The sequence below is a fragment of the Sciurus carolinensis genome, chromosome 4 (assembly GCF_902686445.1).
Source record: "Sciurus carolinensis chromosome 4, mSciCar1.2, whole genome shotgun sequence".
NCBI lineage: Eukaryota > Metazoa > Chordata > Mammalia > Rodentia > Sciuridae > Sciurus > Sciurus carolinensis.
Genome location: NC_062216.1, coordinates 110,008,741 through 110,032,152, shown reverse-complemented (window position 1 = coordinate 110,032,152; position 23,412 = coordinate 110,008,741). Strand labels below are relative to the sequence as shown.

The following is a 23,412-nucleotide window of genomic DNA, read 5'->3' as shown; positions in this document are numbered from 1 at the left end:
CACCCAGGGCTTCCAAAGGGAACAACACTGGGACTGGGGGAGGGGAACAGGGCATGCCAAATAGCTCAGGAAAAGAAACTGTGGTCCCCACTTCTCTCCTTGTGCTGTGGTGCCCTCATCTCTCTCCCTCTCTTCTTTCCCGGCCTTTCTCCACAAACACATCCTTCACTTATTCCCTCCCTCTCCTCACACAGTTCCGCAACTCTAGTGCCCCTCAGCACCCAGCCGCACGCCCCCCGCCATGCTCCATCATGGCCTCCCCCGCCCCTTCTCCCCCAAATCCCCGCCTCCATCCCCCTTCTGGGCTCCCCTACCTCACCCCTTGCTCCCCTCGCCTTCCCTCGGGATCCTGGGGACCCCGAGTGACCTCCCCGCCCCCCCGGCCCCGGCCCGGGCCGCAGGGGGCGCTGTGGGACCGCCCGGGGCCCCTCCACCCCCGCGCGGGGACGTTACCATGCCAGAGCCTCCGAGCAGCTGGGCCGGCTCGGCCCACCCGCCAGTAAAAGCCGCTCTGATTGGCCGGGCCGTAGCCGGGAGGGCGGGGCCAGTGGGGGGTCGCACCCCTTCGTGGCCGGGACTCCGGTTGCTCCCGCCGACAAGCGGAGCCCCCAACCGGCCCGGTGTGCCGGGTCCGGACCCCGCCCCCCGGCGCGGACACCCAGGCCCCGCCCCCGCGCCGCCGGGTCCAGGGCCCGCCCCCAGGAGGCGGGGCGCGCCTGTTCCCGCCGCTGACTGACTGAGCGGCGGGCGCCCGGCTCCACACAGCAACTGCGAGCTGAGTCCCCTCAGCCAGCGCTCTTCTGCTACTCCTGCCTCCAAGACTGCTGCTGGCACCACACCGTCTGAGGTCGCTTCCCCGGCCTTCTCCACCCCGCGGGCGCTTTCAAGGACCAGAGGATGAACCCAAGCATTCGTTCCAATATATAGGTCACGTTTGCACTTCAAAATTTTGTGTTGTTCGTTATTTTTGCACTTTTAAATTAATTAACCCACGAACTATTTATTGAGCGCACCCTTTCCAGGCACTGGACATACAGTACTTTGAAATTTTAAAAAAAAATTGTCAAATTCCTCAAATCCCTGCCCTCGTGTGCTGTACACGTGCTTTTCACTTGACCCTGAAGTTACTTTTGGAGTCTGTCCCACCAAGTGGTGAACTCAAGAAAGCAGGGACCCGATCTTTTATAGGAATTAAAAATGTGAAATCAGTATTACTCAAATAAGAGAACTGTAACCCAAAACACCTTTAGAAGGCTCTGCGATTTCTCCAGGGAAGTGAAGAGGAAATAACCCTGGTTCGTCATTAGGCGCATGGACGCCAGTTTGGAAGCCAAGCGGTGACTCTTGGGCCACAATTTGTGTAGATAGGCCCAAGAACACAAAATTATTGACAATTTAGATATACTTTTTAAATCACCTTCTATAAGTCCTTGCACAGGAGGTGCTTCTTGCTAGGGACAAGTCTTCGAGGGAACTCCAAGCCCTTTGATCCCTTGGCTTGGTCTCCAAAGACACTGGGTGTGGTGGTGTACACCTGTAATCCCAGACTCCAGGGACTGAGGCAGGATCGCAAGTTCGAGGCTAGCCTGGGCAAATTAGCGAGACCCTGTCACAGAAAAATGTAATAATCTAAAAAGGGCTGGTGGTATAGCTCAGTAATAAAGTACCTCTGTTCAATTCCCAGCACCCCGCCCCCCCACACACACAACAAAAGGACAGCTAAGCCAGGTTGCTGCTGCCCTAGTCTCTCCACCCTGCCCCCACTCAGCTGAAGTGCCTATGAAGAACTGCCCGTCCACCCACCCAGGCAAAGATGGGAGGTTCCAGGGCCTGCACAGTTTCTTGGTTGGATTCCTGCCTCTCAGAGGACGTTGCTGGGAGAGAACGCCCCCACATACCCCTACACATCCCCACACCCCCACAAAAACCTGTGAGTTAAAACCTGTGAGTTATTATATAGTCTTGCTTCAGCCCCCACAAATAACAGGGGCAGGGCAGATTTGAGAATTTAGTTATTTTCCCATCATCTCCCATCTGCCAATTTAATGCCTAAGAGTAGCCAGTGGGCAGACTGTTTGCAAACAGAGGCATGAGCACAAGCTCATCCACAGGACTCTATAGGCTCTCTCAATGCAGGACAGAGCCAAGAGCAGAAGAGGGCCAGGCAAGAACATGTAGTGCAGAATTCTGCAGAGTTCAAAAATTCTCATTTAGAACCTGGCCTGCCAGGTCCTTATGAAGGCATATTTTGTAAAATTTGCATTTTAGAACATATGTAATGATTTGTTAACTTAATCTAGACATTGAAATATCGTGTGTAGCTAGGCATGATGGCACATGCCTGTAACCCCAGCAACTAGAGAAGCTGAAGCAGGAGGATTGCAAGATCAAGGCCAGTTTCAGCAACTTAGTGAGACCCTGTCTCAAAATAAAAAAAAGTGCAAAGAGTGTGGCTCAGTACAGCACCTTCGAGTTCAATCCCCAGTACCAGAAAAAGAAAGAGGGGGCAGGGGTAGGGGCTGGGGTTGTGGCTCAGTGGTAGAGCATTTGCCTGGCATGTGTGAGGCACTGGGTTGGATTCTCAGCACCACATATAAATAAATGAATAAAAATAAAGGTCTATCAACATCTAAAAAACATAAAATTTTTTAAAAACCTGTGAGTTATTATATAGTCTTGCTTCAGCCCCCACAAATAACAGGGGCAGGGCAGATTTGAGAATTTAGTTATTTTCCCATCATCTCCCATCTGCCAAATTTAATTCAATAATAATTTTTTGTTAGTTCAATCTTCAATTCTTACAACACTGTGACTACTTAAGAGTTGAGTCCCGTAGACAACTAATACACTTCCTTTCCTGTAAAAATTTTTACTTTTCCTTGAATTAATCATTATCTGTGTCTTCTTTCTTTTTTAATGATTAATAGATTATTTAAGCAAGAATACATTAGTCATCATTGCCAGACTTAATATAAGATATTAAATGTTCAGTGCAATTTTCCTTCCCAGATAAATTTTTCCTTCCTATTCCTATTAGTTTGGGAAACTAATACCAGAAGAGAGGTCCAAATCCAATCAGAGCGCCTAGAGTGAGTTCTTGGAAGTGGGTCTGAAATTCAGATAGATACTTGCTGATCTTGCTATAGGAGGTCTAATAAATTAAAGCAGGATTTTCCATGAGCCTTCTTCTGTGGTTGGGGTCATTGGACTGAAGCAGATACTTCCACTGAAACCAGGAGATCATGGTCAACCATTTTGTTTGAGTCTTCTGGGTTTCTGGAGTTATATCTTGCATTCCAGGGATGAACCCCACTTGATGGTGGTGCACTATCCTTTTAATTTATTTTTGTATGTGATTTGTAGAATTTTATTGAGAATGTTGGCGTCTTTGTTCATGAGGGATACATTGGTCTGAAGTTTTCTTTCCTGGATGTGCCTTTGTCTGGTTTTGGTATAAGGGTGATAATAGCCTCATAGAATGAGTTTGGAAGGGTTTCCTCCTTTTCTATTTCATGGAATAATTTGAAGATTACTGGTGTTAATTCTGCTTTGAAGGTCTTGTAGAACTCAGCTGAGAATCCACCTGGTCCTGGGCTTCTCTTGATTGGTAGGCTTTCGATGGCATCTTCTATTTCATTGCTTAAAACTGATCTGTTTAAATTGTGTATGTCCTCCTGCATCAGTTTGGTAGATCATATGTCTCTAGAAATTTGTTCATGTTTTCAAGTTTTTCTATTTTATTTGAGTATAAATTTTCAAAATAGTTTCCTTTTTTTTTTTTCTTTTTGCAGTGCTGGGGATCAAACCCAGGGCCTTGTACTTGCAAGGCAAGCACTCTACCAACTGAGCTATCTCCCCAGCCCTCAAAATAGTTTCTAATTATCTTCTGTACTTCAGTAGTATCTGTCGTAATATTTCCTTTTTCATCATGAATTTTAATTATTTGAGTTTTTGCTTTCTCTTTGTTAATGTGGCTAAGGGTTTATCAATTTTATTTATTTTTTCAAAGAACCAACTTTTTGTTTTGTCAATTTTTGAATTGTTTCTTTTGTTTCAATTTCATTGATATCAGCTCTGTTTTTAATTATTTCCTGTTTTCTGCTGCTTTTGGTATTGATTTGGTCTTTTTCTAGGGCTTTGAGATGTAATGTTAGGTCATTTATTTGTTTACTTTTTATTCTTTTAATGTATGAGCTCAATGCAGTGAACTTTCCTCTTGGCACTGCCTTCATAGAGTCCCAGAGATTTTGATATGTTGTGTAGTGTACTCATTTACCTCTAAGTATTTTTTTATTTCCTCCTTAATTTCTTCTTTTATCTATTCATCATTAATAACATACTATTTAGTCTTCAGGTATTGGAGTGATTTCTATTTTTTATTTTATTGTTTATTTCTACTTTAATTTCATTGTGATCTGATAGAATGCAAAGTAGTATTTCTATTTTTTTTTGTATCTGCTGAGGGGTTGACCATTTAGTTCAGTGGCAGAGTGCTGGCTAGCATGAGCAAGGCCCTGAGTTCAGTCTTCAGCCCTGAAAAAAATGTTGCCCTGTATTTTCTGAGAGTTGCTTTGTGGCTTAACACATGGTCTAATTTAGAGAAGGATCCATGGTGTTACTGAGAAGAAAGTATATTCACTCCGTGGTGAATGAAAATACTCTATATATGTCCATTAGGCCTAAATCATTGATTGTATCATTTAATTCTAGAGTTTCTTTGTTTAGTTTTTGTTTGGAAGATCTATCCAGTGGTGAGAGAGGCGTGTTAAAGTCACCCAGTATTATCATGTTGTGGTCTATTTGATTCTTGAAATTGAGAAGGGTTTGTTTGATGTACATAGATGCTCCATTGTTTTGGGCATATAGATTTACAATTGTTATGTCTTGTTGGTGTATGATTCCCTTAAGCAGTATGAAATTCCCTTCTTTATCCCTTCTGATTAACTTTGGTTTGAGGTCCACTTTGATATGAGAATGGAAACCCCTGCTTGTTTATGCAGTCCATGTGAGTGATATGTTTTTTCCCAACCTTTCACCTTCAGTTTGTGGATGTCTTTTCCTAAGAGGTGAGTCTCTCAAAGACAGCATATTGTTGGGTCTTTTTTTTTTTTAAATCCAATCTGCCAGTCTGTGTCTTTTGATTGATGAGGGCCATTAACATTCAGGGTTATTATTGAGATATGATTTGTATTCCCAGTCACTGTGGTTTATTTTTGTTTTTTAACTTGATTAAGTTTCTTCTGTGATTGACCTTTCCTTTAGCGTAGTTCCTCCCTTTGCTGGTTATCATTGTTTTTTCATTTCCTCCTCATGGAATATTTTACTGAGAATGTTCTGGAATGCAGGCTTTCTAGTTGTGAATTCTTTTAACTTTTTTTTTTTTTTTTTTTGCGGTGCTGGGGATTTGAACCCAGGGCCTTGTGCTTGTGAGGCAAGCACTCTACCAACTGAGCTATATCTCCAGCCCTCTTTTAACTTTTGTTTATCATGGAAGGATATTATTTCATCTTCAAATCTGAAGCTTAATTTTTCTGGATAAAAAATTCTTGGTTGGCATCTATTTTTTTTCAGAGCTTGATATATGTTATTCCAGGACCTTCTGGCAATGAGGGTCTGGGTTGAGAAATCAGCTGAGATCGGAATTGGTTTCCCCCTATATGTAATTTGATTTGTTTTTCTCTCGAAGCCTTTAAACTTCTATCCTTATTCTGTATGTTAGTCATCCTCATTATAATGTGCCTTGGTGTGGGTCTGCTGTAATTTTGTACATTTGGGGTCCCGTAAGCCTCTTGTAGTTGGTTTTCCATTTCTTCTTTAGATTTGGGAAGTTTTCTGATATTATGTCATTGAAAAGATTGTGTATTCCTTTGGTTTGTATCTCCATGCCTTTGTCTATTCCAATTACTCTTAAATTTGGTCTTTTCGTGTTATCCCATATTTCTTGGAAGTTCCATTTCTGGTTTCTTACCATCTTCTCTGAGTGGTCAACTTTATTTTCAAGAGTATATATTTTGTCTTCATTATCTGAGGTTCTGTCTTCTAAGTGGTCTAGTCTGCTGGTGATACTTTCCATTGAATTTTTAATTTGGTTTATTGTTTCCTTTATTTTGAGGATTTCTGCTTGATTTCTTTTTATAATCTCTGCCTCTTTATTGAAGTGATCTTTCGCCTGCTGTATTTTCTCTCCAATACCATCCTTTATTTCAAAGATCAATCTAACTATGTATTTTCTAAAAAACTCCATCTCTGACATTTCTTCTACTGTGTTGTCTATGGATTCTTTTTTTTTAAAATAATATACTTTATTTAACTCAATATTTCCAAGTTGTTATGGATTCTATTGTTGGAACATCTTGGTTTGTTTGAGCACTTTGTTCCCTTGTTTTTTCATGTTGTTTGTGTGTCTTCTCTCTAGCAGTATGGCGCTGAGGCAGTACAGATTCTACCCTGTAGTCTTTTAGTGTCCCTGAAGGCTTCCGGCATCTCACATTTAAGGGGGATATGAATATTAACAGCACCCAATGCAAATGATATACCACCTTAAATCAAATGACTCCTATTAAGGTGCTTACAGTTTTGTCACAATGGACAGAAATGAAGTGTTGAATTATTGTCTACAATATAAACAGTAAGTTTGCTAAAAGGGTTTACTGTTTCAAATGATGGACAATGAAGGAATAGAAGTAGTGTAAGATGTGATGTTTATGAGGGAGAGGGAGAGAAGATAGAGGTAAAAATTTATATTAAGAGCAAGGGAGGAATTAATAGTGGTTGGCTGTTAATATGAGAGACGTGAGAAAGAGAATCTAGGGAGACAGGTGAGAGAAAAAATATGTACAGATTTTTTTTAAAGTAAAAATATAGGAATATAAAACAAAACTGTCGTATACTATTCAGATATCCCATTCCTCAATAAATTGATGCATAAAAATATTTGGATTCAAAGATGGTAGAGGTATGAGAAAGAGGGCAAAAGGAAAAAAGAAAAAGAGGAAAGTCTCAATGGAAAATTGAACGATTGCGTCTGTTGGCTTTCAAAACTGTTCTCAACTTCCCTTCTCCACCGAAAGGTGGGGTTGTCTGAAGTTTGTTGTTGGCTTCAGTCTAGTGGGTGCCAGACCTGTTGGATGGGTGAGCTGAGAGCAAGATGCCCTCACACCCTCTTAGAGTCTTCCCACCCATTGTAGCTGGCCCCTCCCATCCCTGCACACTTCAGGACTCACTGACCTGGAGAGAGCCCAGTTCTCTCCAGTTTCTTCAACCTGTGCTCTCCCCAGGGAACTGTCCCTAGTCTCTGGCTTTCCACAGGCTTGCCAGACCCAGCCTGGCCCACACAAACTCAGCTGCAATCTGATGGACCTGGACCTCAGCTTCCCCAGATCCTGTCTTGCTGCTGTCCTAAGATCTCAATGCCCTTTCAACTTGCAGAGAGACCACCAGGCATTTGCTCACACAAAGAAGCAACCCTGCAAAGAAGCAGCCAGATGGCAGCCACTACCACACCAAGCAGAAAAACCTCAGGTGCAACCAGACCTGCAGGTACCCCAATATATCTCCAGGCCCTGACCTGAATCCCCAGACCGAGGTGGCCATGCCTTGAGTTAATGGAGGCCATGGCAACAAACCTGCAGGTCCTGGCTGTTGTCCCCAAATGGCACCAGTCACGTGTAACCAAACCTGCAGGTACTGTGACAGTGGACTTCCAGGTAACAGTGGGCAGCCGGCAATCCACTGGCGGTCTACATTTGGTCTGCAGGCTAACAGTGGACAATCTGCAGGTGGACATTGGGCAGTGGGCGATGAGTAGGTGAAAGGCGGGCAATGGGCAAGCAAGAGGCAGGTAAACGGGCAAATGACAGATGGTAGGCAGCATTCAGTGAGTGATCCACACTCAAAAAGCAGACAATATGCTGGCAGATGGTGGGTGAATGTTGTGTACAAATGGGATAAACAGCAAGAGATCAGTGGGCAGCGAGGACGGCCTCACACAGAAACAATATTTCCTCTTCTTGAATCCAAAGTTACAGAGCAACAAGGAATGCAGTCTCCCTCTAGTCTGCCCCCTTGGATCTCCTCTGGAGTTATATCATACTCAGCTTGGTCCGGGGTAGGGGGAAGAATGACGAAGTGTGACAGCTTATACTTTGGGAATGACATCCCTGGTGCCTATTTTGTGTTTTCATTTGTTTAATTTTCTATGTATTTATTACAAAATTTGCTTCAAACTCTTCCCACAAGAGTTTTCCTACATCTCTTCTCAGAATAGCAGGATACAGCAGATAGTCTACACATTTCATTGTGTTTCTTTTTTTAATTAGAGCATTATAGTCACACATAGTAATTGGGTTCATTTTGACAAAAATCATACATGCATGAAATCTGATTAACTATATTTCTTTTTTTTTTAATTTTTTTAGTTGTAGATTGACACAATACCTTTGTTTTATTTGGTGCTGAGGATCGAACCCAGTGCCTCACACATGCTAGGCAAGCACTTTACCACTGAGCCACAACCCAAGCCCCATCATTTCCTACATTTCTGTTCCCATTCCACCCCTCCTTTCCCTTCCCTCCTACCTCTTTCCTTTCATTCCGTGATTTTATTAATTCAATTCCTCATTTCCTTCCCTTTCTTGTCCCTCATCCCTCTTGATCTCCTTAAACTCCACTGACCTTTCCCATATTTTTATGATATCTGATCCTGTCCCCACCACTTTTCTCCCTTCTTTTGCTCTAGCTTCCACATTTGAGAGCCAACAGTGGACCCTTAATTTTCTGAGTCTGGCTTTTTTCACTTAACATAATGTTCTCCATTTCCACCCATAATTTCATTCTTTTTTTATGACTGAGTAAAACTCCATTGTGTGTGTTTGTGTGTGTGTATCACACTTTCTTAATCCATTCATCTATTGATGGGTATCTGGGCTGGTTCCATAATTTGGCTATTGTGAATTGTTCTGCTATAAACATTGATGTGTCTGCATCACTATAGTTTACTGATTTTAGTCTTTTTTAATAAATATCAAGGAGCAGGATAGCTAGATCATATGGTGGTTCTACGCCCTAGTTTTTTTTTTTTTTTTGTTTGTTTGTTTGTTTTTTTGGGTGCTGGGGATCGAACCCAGGCCCTTGTGCTTGCAAGGCAAGCACTCTACCGACTGAGCTATCTCCCCAGCCCCCCACTCCCTAGTTTTTAGAGGAATGTCCATACTTCTTTCCAGAGCGTATAAGTGTACTTTTCCCCCCACATCATCACCGACATTTATTATTATTTGTGTTCTTCATACTTGCCATTCTGACTAGAGTGAGATGAAATCTTAGTGTAGTTTTGATTTGCATTCTCCTGATTGCTAGAGATGGTGAACTTTGTTTTTCTTTTTTTGCACTGGAGATTGAACCAGGGGTACTTAACCACTGAGACACATCCCCAGGCCCCCCCCATTTTTCTTGAGACAGGGTTTCACTAAGTTGCTTAGGACCCCACTAAGTTTCTGAGACTGGTCTGAAACTTGCAATCCTCCAACCTCAGCCTCCTGAGTTATTGGGATTGCAGGAGTTCACCACTGCACCTGGCTAGACATGTTTAACATTTTTTCATATATTTGTTGACCACCTGTGTTTCTTCTTTTGAGAAATGTCTGTTTAGTTCTTTAGCCCATGTATTGATTGGGTTATTTTAAGCATTTTAAATTCTTTATATTTTCTGAATATTAATCCCCTGTCAGAGGAGAAGCAGGCAAAGACTTTCTTCCATTCTGTCCATTTCTTTTTCTTTAAGGGATCTCTGCTGAAGTTTTCTGACCTGCTCCAATCTTTATCCCAGACCATTGCTGCACATCTGGGAACCAGGCATCTTCTTTCCCATTCTCTTGGCCACTTTCTTTGCCCCTGTCCTTTGTTGGGTCTTGTATTTACCATAATCCTTATTTTTTTTTCTTTCTTTCTGGGTTTACTCCCTCCCCCCACCTCTCTTTTTCCCAGTCCTGAGGATCAAACCCAGTTTCCCTTATGTTAGGCAAGTGCTCTACCACTGAGCTACAGCCTGAGCCAGGCAGCTGTCTTGAGTTATCCCACTGATGATTTCCATCTTCTCTGATCTTTCTTTTTTAGAACTTCTATAATTTAGGTGATGAACCTGCTGGATTTGTCCTTATATTTTTTTCTCTCCAATTTTCCATCTTTTTTACGTTTCTGGGAGATTCCCTCTACTTTATCTTCCCATTCTTCTATTGAGGTTTTTGATATTTAAAATATTTTTATTGCTGTCACTTTATATTTATTCTCCAAATATTCCTTTTTGCAGCATCTTATTTTGTTTCAGGTTGCAATAGTTTATCTTGTCTTGAAATATATTACTAAAAGTTTTGTTCAATTTTTCTTCTTTCTGCATAATCCCTGTTTGCTCCAAATTTCTTTTTCTGTAGCTTTGGTCGCTGTCTTCCATGTTAGGTTCTTTTCTTGGAATTCTTATAATCATTGGTTGTCTACGTACACTTAAGGGTAGGCTACCACTCTGGAAAGCAGTATGGAGATTCCTCAGAAAACTTGGAATGGACCCACCTTTTGACCCAGCTATCCCACTCCTCGGTTTATACCCAAAGGACTTAAAATCAGCATACTACAGTAAAGCAGCCACATCAATGTTTATAGCTGCTCAATTCACAATAGATAAATTGTGGAACCAATTAATTGGTGAATGGATAAAGAAACTGTGGTATATATACACAATGGAATACTACTCAGTCATAAAGAAGAATAAAATTATGACATTTGCTGGTAAATGGATGGAGCTGGAGAATACCATGCTAAGTGAAATAAGCCAATCCCAAAAAAACAAAGGCTGAATGTTTTCTCTGATAAGTGGATGATGAAACATAACAGGGTAGGGGTGACTGGGGGGTAAGAGAAGAATGGAGGAACTTTGGATTGTGTAGATGAAATGGGGTGGGGAGGGTGGGGGAAGGAAAGATAGTGGGCTAGACAGACATTACCCTATATATATGTATGATTACATGAATATTGTGAATCTACATTGTGTACAACCATAGAATTGAAAAGTTGTACCCCAATTGTGGCCATGATACTCTTTATTTATTTATTTTTATGTGGTGCTGAAGATCGAACCCAGTGCCTTACATATTTGAGGCAAGTGCTCTACCACTGAGCCCTAGCCTCAGCCCCGAAACAGGCTTCTTGACATGAAATGATTTCATAACACAAAGATGTCCTGAAGTTGAACTTTAAAATATATACTAATAAGATAGTACATTTATTTCTTTTAATTAGGTTCTGCATAAAGGTTTGTTTTAAAAAGGGATTGGCTGCTATTCTTTTTTTTTAAGTTTGTAACCATCTCTCCTGGGCTAGTGACCAAGTATAGTCTGAACTGTGATGAAGGCATTGCAGCTGGCCACAGAGCTGCCTATGGGGAGAAGGGCTCAGAAGGACTAATGTCTGGAAGATGAAGCACTCTCTTCCCACAATCTCTCCACAGTCTTGGGCATATACAACATTGCTTTTTGTATTATGTGTTGGTATTAGGGGATTGAACCCAGGGGTGCTACACTATTGAGCCACATCCCCAGACCTTTTTATTTTTTATTTTTAGAGAGGGTCTAAGTTGCCTAGGTGGGTCTTGAACTTGCAATCCTCCTGCCTCAGATTCTCAAGTAGCTGGATTATAGGCGTGAACCACTGCACCCAGAAATGTTGCACTTTTAAAAATCAGTTTTATTGAGGCATAATTTAAATATAATAAAATGAACTAATTTTAAGTGTACTATACAATGAATATTTTAAAATGTATACAGTTTTGTAATCATAACCATAACCATGACATTAAACACTTCCCTCATTCAAAAACTTTCATTGTGCCCTTTTACAGTCAGTCTCCTCTTGCCTCATCCAGCTCTTGGCATCTGCTGATCTGTTTTCTCCACTATCCTTTTGCCTTTCTAGAATTTCATACAGTGAAACATACAGTTTGTAAGGCTTGTGTCTGGCTTCTTTCACTTAGTACATATAATTATTTTGAGATTTTCCATGTTGTTGCACGTGAGTAGTAGTTCATTCCTTGTTAGTGTGATGTAGGACATTTTATTGCATGGACATACTGCAGTTTGTTTCCCCATTTACCAGTTGGTGGACCATTAGGTTTGCATTGTTTGTGGTTTGGGTTATTATAAATAGAGCCTCTTATGAATATTTGTATATAAGTCTTTGTTTTCATTTATTTTAGTAAATGCTTAGGAATGAGATTGTGAGCTGTTTGGTTTTATACATTTGACATTTTTTTTATAAAAACTGTCACACTGGCCAGTCATGTAGTATACACCTGTAATCCCAGTGACTCAGGAGGCTGAGACGGAAGAATTGTAAGTTCCAGGCCAGCCTCATCAATTTAGCAAGGCCCTCAATGACTTGTTGATATCCTGACTAGTGGCACACACCTGTAATCCCAGCAGCTCAGGAGGCTGAGGCAGGAGAATTGCCAGTTCAAAGCCAGCCTCAGCAAAAGCAAGGTGCTAAGAAACTCAGTGAAAGCCTGTCTCGTTCGTTTGTTTTTTCCACAATCCTGCTGTGTTGGGGACTCGAACCTGGGTCTCCAGCGTGGGAGTCAGACACTCTACGTGATGGGCTATATCACCAGCACAGGACCCTGTCTCTAAATAAAATACAAAATAGGGCTGGGGATGTGGCTCAGTGGCTGAGTGCCCCTGACTTCAATCCCTGGTAATTAATAAATAAATAAATAATATTTAAAATAAAAAGAAATCGGGGTGTAGCTCAGTGGCAAAACACTCCTGGATTCCATTGCCACTACCAAAAAACAAAAAAAAGAAAAGAAAGAAAGAAGGAAAGGAAAGAAGGAAGGAAGGAAGGGAGGAAGGAAGGATGGAAGGAAGGAAAGAAAGAAAAACTATTACACTGTTTTCCAAAGTTGTGGTAGTATTTTACATATGAGTTTTTCACTTTCCCAACATCCTCCTAAACATTTAGTATCTTCATGTTCTTTATCATCTAATTCATCCTTATTAGAGTTGGTATTTTGTGGTTTTTAACTTGCATTACCCTGATGCACTGGTGATGTTGAGAATCATTCCATGTGTGCACTCACTATTTGCATATCTTCTTTAGTGACATAGTACTATTTATTCAAAATAAAAACTGCACCATTTGACCCAGCTATCCCACTCCTCGTTTTATACCCAAAGGACTTAAAATCAGCATACGACAGTGATGTAGCCACATCAATGTTTATAGCAGCTCAATTCACAATAGCTAAACTATAGAACCAACCTAGATGCCCTTCAACAGATGAATGGATAAAGAAAATGTGGTAGCCTTAAAGAAGAATAAAATTATGACATTTGCAGGTAAATAGATGGAGCTGGAGAATATCATGCTAAGCCAAATAAACCTAACACAAAAAAACAAACCAAATGTTTTCTCTGATAAGTGTATGCTGATTCATAATGTGGGGGGAGAATAAAGGAACTTTATTTAGGGAAGAAAGGAACTTTCTTTAGGGAAGAATAAAGGAACTTTGGATTGGGCAGAGGGGAATGTGAGGAGGGGAGATGGTATGGGGGTGGGAAGAAAGTGGAATGAGACAGACATTATTACTCTATATACATGTATGATTACACTACCAGTGTGACTCTGCACCATGTACAGCCAGAAGAACCAGAAGTTGTGCTCCATTTGTGTACAATGTATCAAAATGCATGTATACTGTCATGTATAACTAATTAGAACAAATTTTTAAAATTTCAAAAACTGTGTTGTCTTATCACTGAATTGTAATACTTCTTTACATATTTTGAATACAAGTCGTTTATCAAATATGTGTTAGGCAAATAATTTTTTCCTGTTAGTGGCTTTCAATTCATTTTCTTTTATGTCTCTGTGAGAGATATTGGTTGGTAGTACTTTCTTCTTGGAATGTTTTTGTCTGGTTTTAGTATCAAGGTAATGCTAAATAATATTATTTGAAAAGTTTTCCCTACTATTAAATTTCTGGAAGAGTTCATTTAGAACTGTATTATTTTCTTCTTCAGTGTTCTGTACAATTTATGAGCCATCTGGGGATGTAGCTTTCTTTGAGGGAAAGATTTTTTTTATTATAAATCCAATTTCTTTAGTATATTTAGGGCTATTCAGGGTTTCTCTTTCTTCTGTAATAAACTTTAATTTGTTATATATTTCAAGGAATTTGTCTATTTCATCTCATACTGAAACTTCATGGGCATAATACTTTTTTTTTTTTTTTTTTTTTTTTTGAGTGCTGGGGATCAAACCCAGGGCCTTGTGCTTGCAAGGCAAGCACTCTACCGACTGAGCTATCTCCCCAGCCCCATAATACCTTTTAAAAATACTCCCTTATTATTCCCATTGTAGAATCTATAGTGATGTTCCCTCTCTTTTTCCTGATATTGGCACTATAATTCATGTATTCTCTTAAGGGATCCTCTAGCCTCCTCCAGAGTAACTGGCACTATAGGTAAAAGCCAGAGCTCCTGAATTTCTTTTTCTTTTTCCTTTTCTTTTTTCTATACTGGAGATTGAACCCAGGGCCTCACACCTGCTATGCAATTGCTCTACCATGGAGTTATATATCCAGCCCATTTTATTTGATGGGTTCTGGCTAAGTTGCCCAGAATGCTCTCAATTTTGTGATCCTCCTGCTTTAGCCTTCTGAATAGCCGGGATTATAGGTGTGTACACCCACCATGCCTAGATTTTTTCCCCCAGTCTTTTTAACTTTTAATCTATGTGTCTCTTTGTATTTAAAGAGCGTTTCAGGCTGGGGATATAGCTCAGTTGGTAGAACGCTTGCCTCGTGAGCACAGGGCCCTGGTACAATCCCCAGCACCACAAAAAAAAAAAAAAAAAAAAAGTGTGTTTCAATCAGGTACAGTGGTACACACCTGGGGATGAAGCTTTCTTTGAGGGAAAGTTTTTTTTTTTTTTTTTTTTTTTTAATAAACCCAATTTCTTTAGTATATTTAGGGCTATTCAGGGTTTAATCCCAGCTACTTGGGAGGCTGAGGCAGGAGAATCACAAATTAGAGGCCAGCCTGGACAATTTACCAAGACCCTACCTCAAGATAAGAAATAAATAGGAGATCCAAGATGGCAGACTAGAGGGAGGTTGTGTTCCTTGTCACTCCATAACTTGGGTTTCAAGCAGAGGATATCTGTTTCTTGGTGAGGCAGTCTTTGCTGCTTATCAATCCCCTGCTGTTTACCCCATTTGTCTACTGCAATCACCTGCAGTCTGCCAGCATATCGACACATTTTTGAGTGCAGATTGCTCACTGTCTGGCACCTACCATCTGCCATTTGCCTGCCGCTTGCCTATTGCCTGCCTTTCACTTACCCCACTTACCCATCACCCACCGCCCAAAGTTCACCTCCTGATTGTCTGACAGCAATCAGCAGACTGACCACAGACTGCCAATGGAGCACCAGCTGCCTGCTGTTGCCTGGACGCTCACTGTCACAGTACCTGCAGGTTTGGTTACACGTGGCTGCCGCCATTTTGGGACAACAGCCAGGACTTGTAGGACCCCTGGCTGGACTGACTGAGCCCCGTCTCCAGGATCCCTCAGTCCGACCGATCACTCCCTGCCTCTGGGGCCCTTATATCGACTGACTGCTCCCGGCCACCAGGACCACCAGACCGACTGACTGCACCCCGCCTCCAGGATCCCGCAACCAGACCAATAACACCCCACCTCCATGATCCCTGCCCGACCAACCGCACCCTTCCTCCAGGACCTCCAGCTGACCACGCCCCTACCCCATGCTGCAGCTCCCCACTTGCCAACACATTTGGAAGCCAGAGTGGCCATCTTGGATAATCCTGGAAGCTGTATCTCCCATTTTTAGGTGGGGTAAATCCCATCCTGAGACACCTGCTGGAGACTGGAAGCTCATTGTCAGGTACCATGCTACTGAAGACTGGGAGGTTTGAATACTATATGACTGGTATAGTGTAGATATTCTTTTTCTCCTTATTGAAAAAATTTTAAGTTTTTATTTCTTTACTTTTCTCGCTCTCTTTTCCTTTTGTTTACCTGTTCCCTCAGAGTCTCTTTCTCCCTTTTCTCATGCTAACAACTGACTTCTTTTGATTACATTCTCACTCTTTCTATGATCTAGAACTTCTGTATATTCTTTTCTTATCCCATTAACAGCTACATCCTACACCCCTCCCCATCCTCTTTGTCCTCTATTAGAAACTGTAGACCTTATTGCAAATCTATTTGTTATACTTAAGATAATAATTGAACTCATTTCTGTTTATTATGACAATATTGTTAATGTCCTCATAGGGGCTATTTGGTTTCAGGTTGCATACTGTCTGAACTGGGCACTGCCAACATTGACCTCCCCCTTAAAGAAAAGATTTTGGAAACCTATAGGGTCACTATAAGCCTATGGGGGGAACTGCAATACCCCAGATCTACACTGCTAGAGGGGAAGATACATGAACAACATGAAAAAACAAGGGAGAAAATAATCCCAAACAAATCCAGATTCTATATTAATAGAATCAGTGACAGTATGATAGAAGAAATGCCAGAAAAGCACTTCAGATTATACATAATTAAAATGATTTGTGAAGCAAAGGATGAGATAAAAGAGCAAATGAGGCAATGAATGATCACTTCAATAAGCAGTTCATAGAGCAATTGAAGGAAGCAAAAGATCATTTCAACAAAGAGAGATTCTCAAAAAAAAAAAAAAAAAAAAAGTAAATCCTTGAAATTAAGGAAAAAATAAACCAAATAAAAAACTCAATGGAAAGCATCACCAAAAGACTAGACCACTTGGAAGACAGAACCTCAGACAATGAAGACAAAATATTTAATCTTGAAAATAAAGTTGCCCAAACAGAAGATGGTAAGAAATCATGTACAGAATCTCCAAGAACTATAGGACATCATGAAAAGACCAAATTTAAGAATTATCAGGATTGAGGAAGGCACAGAGATACAAACCAAAGGAATGAACAACCTATTCGATGAAATAATATCAGAAAATTTCTCAAACCTGAAGAATGAAATGGAAAATCAAATACAAGAGGCTTACAGAACACCAAATGCACAAAATCACAACAGATCCATACCAAGGCACATTATAATGAAAATGCCTGACATACAAAATAAAGATAGGCTTTTGAAGGCTGCAAGAGAAAAGCATCAGATTACATATAGGGGGAAACCAATATGGATGTCAGTAGACTTCTCAGCTCAGACTCTAAAAGCTAGAAGGGCCTGGACCAACATATTTCAAGCTCTGAAAGAACATGGTTGCCAACCAAGAATCCTATACCCAGCAAAATTAACCTTCAGATTTGAAGACAAAATAAAACCCTTCCATGATAAACAAAAGTTAAAAGAATTTACAAATAGCCTGCGCTACAGAATATTCTCAACAAAATATTCCATGAGGAGGAATGAAAAACAACAATGCAGGTCAGCAAAGGGAAGAACTACCTTAAAGGAAAATCCATTCAAAGGAGAAACCAAGTCAAGTTAAAAACCAAAAATAAGCCCAAATGACTGGGAATAAAAATCATATCTCAATAATAACCCTGAATGTTAATGGCCTAAACTCATCAATCAAAAGACACAGACTGGCAGAATGGATTAAAAAGAAAGACCCAACAATATGCTGCCTTTAAGAGACTCATCTTATAGAAAAAGACATCCACAGACTAAAGGTGAAAGGATGGGAAAAAACCTACGTTGCACATGGACTCAGTAAAAAAGCAGGGGTTTCCATCCTTATTTCAGATAAAGTGGACTTTAAGCCAAAGTTAGAAGAGATAAAGAAGGACATTTCATACTGCTTAAGGGAACCATAAATCAGGAAGACATAATGGTCGTAACTATTTATGCCCCAAACAACGGTGCATCCATGTACATCAAACAAATCCTTCTCAATTCCAGGAATCAAAAAGACCACCACACAATAATTCTGGGTGACTTTAACACATTCTGTCACCACTGGATAGATCTTCCAAACAAAAACTAAACAAAGAAACCATAGAACTCAATAACACAATCAATAACTTAGACTTAACAGACATATATAGAATATTCCATCCATCAATAAGCAAATTCACTTTCTTCTCAACAGCACATAGAATCTTCTCGAAAATAGACCATATGTTATGACACAAAACAGCCCTCAGTAATTGCAAAAAAATAGAGATTCTGCCTTGTGTTCTATCAGATCATATTGGAATGAAATTAGAAATCAATGACAAAATAAAAAAACAGAAATTACTTCAACACCTGGAGACTAAATAATATGCTATTGAATGAAGTATGGAAAACAGAAAACATCAGGGAGGAGATAAAAAAAATTCTTAGAGTTAAATGAGAATGACAATACAACATATCAAAATTCTGGGACACTTTGAAAGCAGTACTAAGAGGAAAATTCATTTCATGGAGCGCATTCAAGAAAAGAATAAAGAGTCAACAACTAAATGACCTAATATCACACCTCAAAACCCTAGAAAAAGAAAAACAGAACAACCCCAAAAGTACTAGAAGATAGGAAATAATTAAAATCAGAGATGAAATCAATGAAATTGAAACAAAAGAAACAATCCAAAAAATTGACAAAAAGTTGTTGATTCTTTGAAAAAGTATTACAAAATAGACAAACCCTTAGCCATACTAACAGAGAAGGAAAGAGAAAACTCAAATTACTAAAATTCATGATGAAAAAGGAAATATCACAACAGACACCACTGAAATACATAACATAATGAGAAACTACTTTGAAAATCTATATTCCAACAAAATAGAAAATGCCAAAGACATCGACAAATTTCTAGAGACATATGATCCTCCCAAACTGAACCAGGAGAACATACACAATTTAAACAGATCAATATCAAGCAATGAAATAGAAGAAGCCATCAAAAGCCTACCAACCAAGAAAAGTCCAGGACCAGACAGATTCTCAGCCAAGTTCTATACAACCTTCAAAGAAGAACTCATTCCAATACTTCTCAAAGTATTCCAGGAAAAAGAAAAGGAGGGAACCCTACCAAACTCATCTATGAAGTTAATATCACCCTCATACCCAAACCAGGCAAAGACACGGCAAGGAAAAAAAATTTTAGACCAATATCCTTGATGAATATAGATGCAAAGATCTTTAACAAAATACTGGCAAACCGTATCCAAAAACATATTAAGAAGATAGTGCACCAGGATCAAGTGGGGTTCATCCCAGGAAAGCAAGGTTGGCTCAACATCCATAAATCAATAAATGTAATCCATCATGTCAATAGACTTAAGGATAAGAATCATATGGTTATTTCAATTGATGCAGAAAAAGCATTCAACAAAATACAACACACCTTCATGCTCAAAACACTAGAAAAAATAGGGATAGTAGGAACATACCTAAATATTATAAAGGCTATTTATGCTAAGCCCACCGCCAACATCATTCTTAATGGAGAAAAACTGAAAGCATTCCCTATAAAACGGGAACAAGACATGGATGCCCTCTTTCACCATTTCTATTCAACATCGTACTTGAAATGCTAGCCAGAGCAATTAGACAAACTAAAGAAATTAAAGGAATACGAATAGGAAAAGAGGAACTCAAGCTGTCACTATTTGCTGATGACATGATTTTATATTTAGAGGATCCAAAAAACTCCTCCAGAAAACTTCTAGACCTCATCAATGAATTCAGCAAAATAGCAGGATATAAAATCAACACACATAAATCTAAAGCACTTTTATACACAAGCAATGAAACATCTGAAAGGGAAATGAGGAAAACAACTCCATTCGCAATAGCCTCAAAAAAAAAAAAAAACTTGAGAATCAATCTAACCAAAGAGGTGAAAGATCTCTACTATGAAAACTACAAAACATTGAAGAAAGAAATTGAGGAAGACCTTAGAAGATGGAAAGATTTCCCATGTTCTTGGATAGGCAGAATTAATATTATCAAAATGACCATACTTCCAAAGGCAGTTATACAGATTTAATGCAATTCCAATTAAAATTCCTATGACATTTCTCATAGAAACAGAAAAAGCAATCATGAAATCATCTGGAAGAACAAAAGACCCAGAATAGCCAAAGCAATCCTGGGCAGGAAGAGTGATGCAGGAGGTATCACTACACCAGACCTTAAACTTACTATGGACCAATAGTAACAAAAATGGCATGGTACTGGCACCAAAATAGACAGGTAGATCAATGGTACAGGATAGAAGACACAGAGACATACCCATGTAAGTATAGTAACCTCATACTAGACAAAGTTGCCAAAAACTTACAATGGAGAAAAGATAGCCTGTTCAACAAAGGGTGCTGGGAAAACTGGAAATCCAAATGCAGTAAAATGAAATTAAACCCCTCTCTCTCACCCTGTACAAAACTCAACTCAAAATGAATCAAGGATCTAGGAATTAGACCTGAGACTCTTCATCAAATAGAAGAAAAAGTAGGCCCAAATCTCCATCACGTTGGTTTAGGATCAGATTTCCTTAACAAGACCCCCATAGTGCAAGAAATAAAAGCAAGAATCAATAAATGGGATAGATTCAAACTAAAAAGTTTTTTCTCAGAACAGGAAACAATTAATAATGTGAAAAGAGAGCCTAAAGAGTGGGAGAAAATCTTTTCCACACATACTTCAGACAGAGCACTCATCTCCAAAGTTTATAAAGAACTTAAAAAACTTTACACCCAAAATACAAACAACCTAATCAATAAATGGGCTAAGGAAATGGGCAGATACTTCACAGAAGAAGATATACAGGTGATCAACAAATAAATGAAAAAGTGCTCATCATCCCTAGTAATTAGAGAAATACAAATTAAAACCACCTTAACATTTCATCTAACTCCAATTAGAATGACCATTATCAAGAACACAAGCAATAGTAAGTGTTGGCATGGATGTAGTGAAAAAGGCACACTCATACATTGCTAATGGAGTTGCAAATTGGTACAGCCACTCAGAAAGCAGTATGGAGATTCCTCAGAAAACTTGGAATGGACCCACCAATTGACCCAGCTATCCCACTCCTCGGTTTATACCCAAAGGACTTAAAATCAGCATACTACAGAGATACAGCCACATCAATGTTCATAGTGGCTCAATTCACAATAGCTAGATTGTGGAACCAACCTAGATGACCTTCAATTAACAAATGGATAAAGAAACTGTGGTATATATACACAATGGAATATTACTCGACCATAAAGAAGAATAAAATTATGGCATTTGTTGATAAATGGATGAAGTTGGAAAATATGCTAAGTGAAATAGGCCAAGCCTATTTTCTCTGATAAGTGCATGAAAATATATAATGATGGGGGGTGGCAGGGGGAAGAGAAGAATGAAGGAACATTGGATGGTGTAGAGGAAAAAGGGGTGGGAGGCGGTGGGGATGGAAAAACAGTAGAATGAAACACAGTATTACCCTATGTATATGTATGATTACATGAATAGTAAGAATCTACATTGTGTACAACCATAGAAATGAAAAGTTGTACCCCATTTGTGTACAATTAATCAAAATGTGTCTGTAAAAATAAAAAAAAATATTTTAATTAAAAAAGAAATAAATAGGGCTGGAGTTGTGGCAAAATGCTCTGGGTTCAATCCACAACACCATAAAAGAAAAAGGGGAAACAGTGTTTCATGTAGATAGCATGGTCTTGTGTTTTTCTTAATTGAACCATATAATATCTGTATTTTAATTGGTTTGTTTAGGTCATTTACACTTAATCTAATTATCAGTATGGTTGAGTTTAAAAGAAAATAGGGAGGGAGGGAAGGGGATAAAATACCCCAGATTGGGAGTCAGGAAACCAGGTTGGAGTCCCAACTCTGTACTTTCCAAATCTGTAAGGAGGTAAATCTCATAACCCTGCTGAGCTTTAGCTAGCTCGTATGTGTTTGTGGAGATAAATAAGTTATTTGGGACTGGGTATGTAGCTCAGTGGTAGAACATTTTCCTAGAATGCACAAGGCCCTGGATTTAATCCTTGACACCATGAAAGAAAGAGGGAAAGAAGAAAATGAAGAAAGAGGAGGAGGAAGAAGGGAAGGAAGAGGAGAAGAAAAGGAAGGCAGGCAGGAAAAATAAATAAGTTATTTGTAAACTACAACATGTTCTGAAATCATAAGGGACTAAAGAACCACCCAGGACCGGATGCGTAGACAGATGAGTATCCATAATCCAGGTGCAAGTACCTCAAAGTTAGACTAAGTCTCACACATTTCTGTATCTCCAGCACTTGGCCCTAAATATGGCACATGGCCTGTTACCAGGGGTAAATGTTTGTTGAGTGAATGAGCCAATGAAAGAATTAACTTTGAATAAACAAAGGAATAATAGTAAGTGAAAGACAGGTAGCAGGTGACAAGTGACTAAGTGGCCATGAAACTACTGAAGACTGCACTTACAATGTTTAATTCCTTATCTATTAACTGATAATATTTTTAGTAGCAAGGAAGAATTATTTGCATGTATTATATTTGCATTTACATATTCACTGGTTCATTTATTCAGCAAGTGTTTAGTAGGTGACTACTATGTGTGTCAGGTACAGTTCTAGGTCCTGGGCATACAATGATGTTCATTTATTTAAATAAGATCTCTGGACAAGATTATCACCTTCAGTAACTGAAAGTATTGATTGAGCCTTGATCCTCAGGGAAAATACAAACATATTCCCATTTAGTTATTTACTGGCTCTAATTTTTAAAAATTTTTAATTAGTCATTAAAAAGCTGTCTTTGGAAAAGCATGTTAGTCAGCTTTCACGTAACAAAATATCTGAGCATATTAATTTATAAAGAGAAAATGGGGCTAGGGCTGTAGCTCAGTGGCAGAGTGCTTGCCTAGCATGTGTGAGGCACTGGGTTTGATCCTCAGCACCATATAAAATAAAGTAATTAAATAATGGTTTTGTGTCCATTTACAACTAAAAATATTTTAGCCGGGAGCAGTGGAGCATGCCTGTAATCCCAGCAGCTCAGGAGGCTGAGATAAGAGGATCGAGAGTTCAAAGCCAGCTTCAGCAAAAGTGAGGCAACTCAGTGAGACCTTGTCTCTAAATAAAATACAGAATAGGGCTGGGGGTGTGGCACAGTGATTGAGTGCCCTTGAGTTCAATTCATGGTACAAAAAAAAATTTTTTTTAAAGAGAAAATGGTTATTTTTGTTCAGTTTTGAAGTTCTAGTTCATGATTGAGTTAGCCCTGTTGCTTCTGGTAGAGTGCTAGATGGTAGTGGCAGAGTGTGTGGTGGTAGAACAAAAGCACTTATATCATAAGCTAGGTAACAAGAAGGCTGGTGTCCCATAATCTCCTCCAACGACCTAAAGACCTCCCACAGAGCCT

At 39.6% G+C, this 23,412-nt stretch overlaps 1 protein-coding gene across 31 annotated transcripts in view; it reads right to left on the bottom strand.

Moving 5' to 3' along the window:
- Positions 1-23,412, bottom strand: part of Prpf40b (pre-mRNA processing factor 40 homolog B) — an 88,150-nt gene that overhangs the window by 27,749 nt on the left and 36,989 nt on the right. For 3 of the 31 annotated variants that reach the window (XM_047548638.1, XM_047548639.1, XM_047548650.1), the window contains exon 1: positions 454-637. The exons of 15 other annotated variants lie outside the window; for them this stretch is intronic. In XM_047548638.1, coding sequence (XP_047404594.1) covers positions 454-456 — 3 coding nt within the window. In that variant the 5' untranslated portion in view covers positions 457-637. 13 more of the 31 variants (XM_047548645.1, XM_047548646.1, XM_047548658.1 and 10 more) reach the window with 8 other exon arrangements.